Source organism: Chrysochloris asiatica, unplaced genomic scaffold (assembly GCF_000296735.1).
Source record: "Chrysochloris asiatica unplaced genomic scaffold, ChrAsi1.0 scaffold00339, whole genome shotgun sequence".
Classification (NCBI taxonomy): domain Eukaryota; kingdom Metazoa; phylum Chordata; class Mammalia; order Afrosoricida; family Chrysochloridae; genus Chrysochloris; species Chrysochloris asiatica.
The window spans coordinates 2,097,921-2,106,352 of NW_006408857.1; the positions used below are offsets into that span (position 1 = coordinate 2,097,921).

The following is an 8,432-nucleotide window of genomic DNA, read 5'->3' on the forward strand; positions in this document are numbered from 1 at the left end:
CAAAGACTTGACAGAACATGTGGGAACTAGAGAAGCTGTGGACAGTTCAGTGTGGCTGGAGACAAGAGTGGAGTCTCTGAGTGGCAGACAGTTAATGTGCTTAACTGCTAATAGAAAGGGTTGTGGTACTAGTCGACCTGAAGATGCTTTGGAAGAAAGTAAATTTACTTTTAAAATAGTCAGCTATTGAAATCCTATTGAGGACAGTTCTACTCTAGCACACACGAGGACACCATGAATTGGAAGGAATTCCTCAACAACTGGCTTGTTCTTTAGTTTGGAGAGAAGAGTGGGAGGGTGAGGTGTGGTTGTGGGTGTGAAGAATGAGAAGTTAGAAAGGGGCATGAGGAATGGAGCAGGGGGGAACTTATGGGGGTTGTTCTCTGAAATACTAAGAAATCTAAATACTATCCTATTGTAGATGGGGTATCATGGCATGATTTTTAACAGGGATGTGAGACGTGATCACATTAAAATCTTAGGCACATCACTTTGGTCACAGTGATGAGCAAGAATTGGCAAAAAGCAAGTCTGAATGGAGACAGTGATTAGCTACAAGGCTGTTGGTTTAATCCAAGCAAGAGATGAAGAGGGTTTGAAGTAAGGGAGGAGCTGTGGTTTTGGGAGGATCCCTGAATGGCACAAGTGGATTTCAGTAGGCTGCTAACCTAACAATTGTCAGTTCAAACCCACCCAGTGGCTCTGCAGAAGAAAGGCTAGTGAATGAATTCCAAGAAGATTACAGCCAAGAAAACCCTGTGGAGCAGTTTTAATCTCTAATGCATGAAATCTCTATGAGTTGGAATCATGTCAAACCCATGAATCAATTTCTGTTGAAGTAACATGGACATGTTTACCTCAGAATAGTTATCTTACATCCAGTGACTGGTTACAAATAAAGGTGGGAGAATATGAGAATGTTTACCTGTATTGGTTTTCTTGTGGAAGAAAGATGAGTCTTTCTGCTCCCATAAAGATTTACAAGCCCTGGAAAACCCTATATAGGTGTGCTATGAGTCAGAACCGATACCACAGCACTTAACAACAATAACAACACTGGTTTTCTTGACAGATGAGGAGAATTCAAAAATTCATGGAAAAAAATTCATGAGCTTTTCTACCAACTTCTTGAAGCATCTTTGTATGTCAAGAAAATCAATATAGGCAAACATTTGAGTGCAAGTTCATATTCTCCTACCTCATGGGGGTCTTCATGAGTGGGAATAAATTTAAGCCCATGAATCAACCTCCAATGAGGCAACAGGGATATTTTGGCTCAGAATGGTTATCTGACTTCCAGGAACTGGTTACAAATTAGGGTGGGAGAATATGAGTTTGTGTTTTAAAATATGTTTACCCGTATTGGTTTTCTTGACATATGAGAGGGCTTCAAAAGTTCAAGGAAAAAATCCATTGTCCTTCAATTTCATTTTTCTACCAACCTTTTGAAGCCCCCTTGAATATTATGATGATTCTATGTCCTGCCTTCTATGAACTCTCTTGAAGGTAGGAGCTATGGTCAGTCATCTGAGAAGACCCACCAAGTACATTATAATTTGTCTATATGTTCAGTAAATGTGACCTAGAAATAGTTAATTTTGATTCATAACTTCCTAACTTGCTTCTCATCCTAGTCCTCTCATGTACCACAAGCTTAATGGCAGAGAAGAACCTCACCTTAGTGACTGAATTCCTCCTTATCGCATTCACAGAGTGTCCTGAATGGGGACTCCCTCTCTTCCTCCTGTTTCTATTTATTTATCTTGTCACCTTGTTGGGGAACATGGGGATGATCATCCTGATCTGCATAGATTGCAGGCTTCAAACCCCAATGTACTTCCTTCTGCGTCACCTCTCCTTCATGGACATCTGCTATTCGTCTGTCACTGTTCCTCAGATGTTGGCTGTATTGTTGGCGCATGGAGCAGTTTTGTCCTACACACGATGTGCTGCTCAGTTCTTCCTGTTCACCTTCTTTGGTTCCATTGACTGTTACCTCCTGGCCCTCATGGCCTATGACCGCTATGTGGCTGTGTGCCAACCCTTGCTTTATGTCACCATCATGACACAGAAGGCCTGTTGGGGTTTTGTGACTGGGGCTTATGTTGCTGGCCTTTGCAGTGCCTTGGTACGGACAGTCTCAGCATTCACTCTCTCCTTCTGTGCAACCAACAAGATCGACTTCATTTTCTGTGACCTCCCTCCTCTCTTAAAGCTGACTTGTGGGGATAGTTATACTCAGGAGGTGGTCATTATAGTGTTCGCCATTTTTGTCATCCCTGCCTGCATGGTGGTGATCTTGGTATCCTATCTGTTCATTATCATGGCCATTTTAAGAATTCCCTCAGCCGGTGGTAGGGCCAAGACTTTCTCTACCTGTGCTTCTCACCTCACTGCCGTGTCACTCTTCTTCGGCACTCTCATCTTCATGTATCTACGAGATAATTCTGGTCAGTCCTCAGAGAAGGACCGAGTGGTGTCTGTGTTCTACACAACAGTGATCCCCATGTTGAACCCCCTTATCTACAGCCTGAGGAACAAGGAGGTGAAGGAGGCCCTGAGGAAAATTCTCAGTAGAGTCAAGTTGTCTTAACCATCTCTCTCTTTGGAAAATTTTGAGAATCACCTGTTTTGTAACGTCAGCATCCTGCATGCTCATTATTTATAGCATACTCAACATTGAAATGAATATGCCATGATACAAGATATAAAAGAGAATCATCTTTAGCTCCAGAGAGAGGAAGGAAGAAAAAGAAGAGGCAGCCCCAAAAGAGACTGGAGCGAGACCTGAGGCTCTGAGTACAAGTGACTAAAGGGTCTGAAATGAAATCCTGTGTAATATTGTGATTATAAAGCAAGATTATATATTTTTTTTGCAAATTTTCATATGAAAGATTTCCACCATATAGAATATGTTTTGTGAACTCCTCATACCTAGATTATACACTGGCTGATATATTGTATTTATACAATCAGATATGTATGATCATCCATTTATACACCCACCAGTTCATCCTTCAAGCCGCCCAATTTTTTATACTTGAGGAAGTGAGTTTCAGACATCAGCATTAATACCCTTTACACTCACACAAGTTAGAACGTATGTCATCACAGGATTCAATATTTAGATGATGGTTATTTTTAATGATCAAATTATGGTAGTTTAAATCGTCACTGCTCTTCCTATTAAATACCCACTCAAGGTATTCCTCAACTCTTCTAGTGGTTCCCAGGGTTGTGTCTCAGGAATTTCTATGAACACATACTAAGAACACATCTGTCAATTAGTATAAACATTGGATACATGCCCTGTGCTTTGTTCTTAGTTCTTCTCCACATTGTTTACCTGAGCCTCTACTTGGTGACAAAATACAATACCCCCCTGCCCATAATGGTATCTCCAGTGTCTGTGTCATAGATGGTGACTCTCTAATCTTGAAGTTTTTGTTCTCAGGGAGTCAGAACACCGCTGTTCTCCATGCAAGGATGGACAGGAGGTGTCCTTGCCTGTATTTGTTCTGCATCAGCCCAACCTGTGTCCAAAGATTCACAGTCTGTTGGTTCTTAATCTTCAATTAAAAAAAAAAAAGTTATGTTGTTGATATTGATATGTACACAGCAAAACATATATCAATTCAATAATTTCTATATTGTTTTTGTTAAGTACTGTCGAGTAGGTTCTGACCCATAGAGACCCTGTATAGAGTTTCCAAGGAGCAGCTGCTGAGCTTGAACTGCTAACCTTGTGGTTCAAACCAACCTCGCAGTCCAGCGCATTAACCCACAGTGCCACACACATAGGTACAATTTGGTGACGTTGATTACACTTTTAAAGTTTTGCAACCATTCTCACCTCCTTTTCTGAGTTGTGTCTCCTCCCTGTTGGTTCCAACTCCTAGAGACCCTGTATAGGGTTTCTGAGGAGCAACTGATGAGCTTGAACCGCCAACCTTGTGGTTCAAACCAACATTGCAGTCCAGCGCATTAACCCTCAGCACCATACCAGGACTCCATATATAAGTATATACAAACAAAGCTGAGTGACTTTGAGCAGGAGACTTGCTTGTGGGTGGGGTCCCTCCGGGCACTTAAGTAGGGAAGCTAAGTTAGCTGACAAAGTGCCTTTAGGCTGAGGTATATGGTGGAGTGGTGAGTCCTGTAGGCATTTATCGGTAGCTGACTAGAACAACTGTGCTCTGGACATCTTCTGATTCTGTATTGTACCCTGTTAACTTCCCTAAAAAGCCCCAGAAGTATGGTGTCTGAGTTCTGTGTGGACATTGTTAATGAATTATTGAACCCAACTAATAAAGGGTTATGGGAAGAATGGTTGTTGGTTTATTTTTTACAGTATTCATAAGAAATCAATGATTTCTGAATAGTGGCTTATGTAGGCACTGAAACCCACACCGATCTAGCTCCTGTAGAAGGATTCTTAGTAAGTAGTTCACATGTCACGTGAATTATGTTGCTTGTTGCTAAGTGCCAAGTCGGGATCTGACTCATAGTGACCCTGTACAGGGTTTCCAAGGAGCAGCTGGTAAATTGAAACGGCCTGCCTTAACGGCCCAAACCGATATTGCAGTTTACCACATTAACTGGCAGCGCTCGTTGGGTAGGCAGAAAGTTGGAATTAGTTATATGAATTTCTCTCCTGGTTAAAATGGACAAGATTTTGTTTTTGTGAATAGCACATTAATGCACTGAAAAGTTATCTGCTCTCAGAATTTTCCAGAAGATGGGGATTACACAATGAACTGGAAGGGAACACTATGAGACAATGTAATGTCTCCTTCTGATGAGATTCTAAACAGACTGTTGAAGACTTTAATCCAACAAGAAAGGCTGTAAGGATGAGTATCCTTGAGAACTCATTGATGTGTGTGTGTGAGATGCCATGCACTTCTCTGTAAAAAGAAATCAAGGAAAAAAGAGAAAATTGCTTTCCACATAAGTGTGGCAAAAGAACAAACATTAAATGAAGTAATTTTTTGGATTTGTTTATAATAAGGAAGTTATCTACTTACAGAGAGGTGTTAGTATTTCCTTACATCTTGCTCTACCTTGTATGGAACTAATTTGAAATAAAACAGTCTGTGATTGTTTTCCTTCAGTTAGCTTAAATTCAAGTTCTGTTTGAATAGAATATATGTAATTGATGATAAATCATTTAAAAATCCTCTTTAAAAAAACTTTTAATTGTAAATTGAGTAAAGATTTTGGGAACATATCAGTTCTCCATTCAACAAATCATACACATTTTGCTTCATGTTATTGTTTGCAATCCCCACGATATAACATTACTTTCTCTCTGTGTTTACTGGCACCATTCCTCCTTCATTGCTAGTTCTTCTGAACTATCGTTCCCTTTATGTTGTTGTTACATACCATTGAGTCAGTACTGACTCATAGCAACCCTATACACAACAGAATGAAACACTACCTGGTCCTTGGCCAACCTCACTATTGTTGCCACGCTTGAGCCCACTGATGCTGCTACTTTGCCAATCCATCTTGCTGGGGGTCTTCCTCTTTCTCTCTGACCCTCCACCTTACCAAATATGATATCCTTTCTCCAGTGGCTGGTCCCTCTTGACAGTATGTCCTAAGTATCAGAGACGAAGTTTGGCCATCCTGGCCTCCAAGGAGCACTCTGACTGCACTTCTTCCAAAACAGATCTGTGGTTTTTTGGCAGCCCATGGTACTTTCAATATTCTCGCCTTCAACACCATAACTCAAAAGCATCAATTCTTCTACGGTCTTCCTTTTTCACTGTCCAGCTTTTGCATGCATGTGAGGTTATTGAAAATACCATGGCTTGGGTCAGGTAGGTGCACCTTAGTCCTCAAGCTGACATCTTTGCTCTTCAACACTTTAAAAAGGCCTTGTGCAGCAGATTTGCCTAATGCAATACGTTGTTTGATTTCTTGACTGCTGCTTCCATGGGAGTTGATAGTTGATCCAAGAAGAATGAAGTCTTTTCTCCATTGATAAGAATGTTTATTGGTCCAGTTGTGAGGATTTTTGTTTTCTTCACATCGAGCTGCAATCCATACTGAAGGCTGTGCTCTTTGATCTTCATTGGTAAATATTTTAAGTCCTCTTCACTTTCATCAAGCAAGGTTGTATCATCTGCATATGGCAGGTTGTTAATGAGTCTTCCTCCAATCCTGATGCCATGTTTTTCTTCATAGAACCCAGCTTCTCGGATGATTTGCTCAGTATACTGGTTGAATATGGGTCTCTTCCAATTAGTATGCCAGATAGGTGTCTTCCAAATTTCTTGGCATATATGAGTGAGTGCCTCCAGTGCCGCCTCACTTTCTTGAATGATGGCAATTTGTATTCCATCAATTCATGGTGCCTTGTTTACCAATTCCTTCAATGCACCTTGGACTTCTTCCTTCAGTATCATTGGATCTTGATCATATGCTACCTCTTGAAATGCTTGAACATCAACCATTTCCTTTTGGTACAGTAACTCTGTGTATTCCTTCCATCTTCTTTTGATGCTTTCTGCACCATTCAATAATTTGCCCAGAGAATCTTTCAATAATGAAAGTCAAGGCTTGATTTTTTTCTTCAGTTCTCCCAGCTTGAGAAATGCTGAGCATGTTCTTCCTTTTTGGTTTTCTGACTCCAGATCTTTGCACATTTTTTTGTAATATTTGACTTTATCTTCTTGAGCTGACCTTTGAAAATTTCTGTTCAGCTCTTGGACCTCCTCATTTCTTCTATTTGCTTTAGCATCTCTACACTGGAGAGAAAGTTTCCGTGTCTCTTCTGACATCCATTTTGATCTTTTCCTTCTTTCTTGTCTTCTTAATGACTTTTTGCTTTCTTCATGTATAGTGTTCTTGATGTCATCCCACAACTCTTCTGATCTTTGGTCTTTAGTATTTAATGTATCAAATCTGTTCTTCAGATGATCTCTAAATTCTGGTGGGATATATTCAAGGTCATATTTTGACCCTCATGGACTTGTTTTCATTTTCTTCAGCTTCAGTTTGAATTTTCTTATGAGCAATTGATGGTCTGTTCCACAGTCTGCCCCTGGCCTTGTTTTGACTGATGATATAGAAGTTTTCCATCATTTCTTTCCACAGATGTAGTCAATTGATTTCTGTGTATTCCATATGGTGAGGTCCATGTGTATAATTGTCTCTTATGCTGTCTAAAGAAGGTATTTGTAGTGAAAAAAAATCTTTGATTTTGCAGAATTCTACCATGCAATCTCCTGTATCATTTCTATCACCAATGCCATATTTTCCAATTACTGATCCTTTCTCTTTGTTTCCAACCTTTGAATTCCAATCACCATTAATGATCATTGCATCTTATTTAAAAAAAAAATTCATGTGAATTATGTGATAGTTTACATAGGAGAACATGAGCTTTACATTCATCCTATCATATATAGTTACATTGCCATGTATCATCAACCAACCAAATGGTATACCCCGCAAGCCTGACCCCTGGTCACCAGCACACAGCCCCTCTCCTTTTCTGGGTCCAGAGTCCCCAGCCACTCCATCTGTCCACGTCATTGTCTCTGCATCCATCTCAGGCATCACTGTTTCTCTGGGTAGGGTCCCGCACTCTGCTCTTCTCCCTTAATGGTCCCAGGGACCTCTGCTCCTGGACTGCAAAGTCAACCACTCCCCTCCTTTTGCTACAAAATATCTACCTTTACATTTTCAACCCTCACAATCAGCCCTGATAGTAATTATTCACTGTTGTACCACATGAATGCTATCCACATCTCCTTTCATCAATCCTACCCAGACAGATTGGATACTACTCAGTGGAGTTTCTACCTTCCTCCGTGCCCTATGGATCTAGGCTCCCTCTTGAAAGCTTGCAAGCCAGTCACTTCTTGCCTTTGTAGGCCCTCCCCACATATTGGGTAGCCAATGTCCAAGTTGCCCATCCTTGTCTACCCTATATATTGAGGGGGTGGGAATGATCCTCGTTGTAAAGATTTGTTCCCTCTTTTGAGCTACTGCATCCATAGGTGTAGGTCAAGTTCATCAAATGGTATCAGATTACTCTTTTTCCCCTCTTCTTTCTTCTTCTACTTGAGCTCTGATCATCCAGTCTTGAAGCCAGGTCACGTGGGTATTATCTGTAAGTGTGGGTGTTCTTGTGTGATCATTACATCTTGATTGCATGTTTGATCAATGATCAATATCAGATTGAAGAAGTTGGTAGAATTCTTCTATTTCATCCTCACTGGCTTTAGTGGTTGATATATAAATTTGAATAATAGTGGTGTTAACTGGTCTTCTATGTAGGTGCATGGATATTATCCTATCACAGACAGCATTGTACCTCATGACTGATTTGGATATGTTCTTTCTGACAATGAATGCAACACCATTTCTCTTCAATTTGTCATTCCTGGCATAGTAAACCATGTGGTCATAAGATT

General features: G+C 40.5%; 1 protein-coding gene across 1 annotated transcript; it reads left to right on the forward strand.

The window, feature by feature from the left end:
* Positions 1 to 1,657: 1,657 nt before the first annotated feature.
* Positions 1,658 to 2,593, forward strand: LOC102837186 (olfactory receptor 9Q1-like). The gene has a single exon (XM_006875762.1). It carries the CDS (start codon positions 1,658 to 1,660, stop codon positions 2,591 to 2,593), a length of 936 nt encoding a protein of 311 aa, XP_006875824.1.
* Positions 2,594 to 8,432: the final 5,839 nt, after the last annotated feature.

What these genes read in the sequence shown, in the direction of transcription:
- LOC102837186 (XM_006875762.1), top strand. Translation starts at nt 1,658, where the DNA reads ATGGCAGAGAAGAACCTCACCTTAGTGACTGAATTCCTCCTTATCGCA.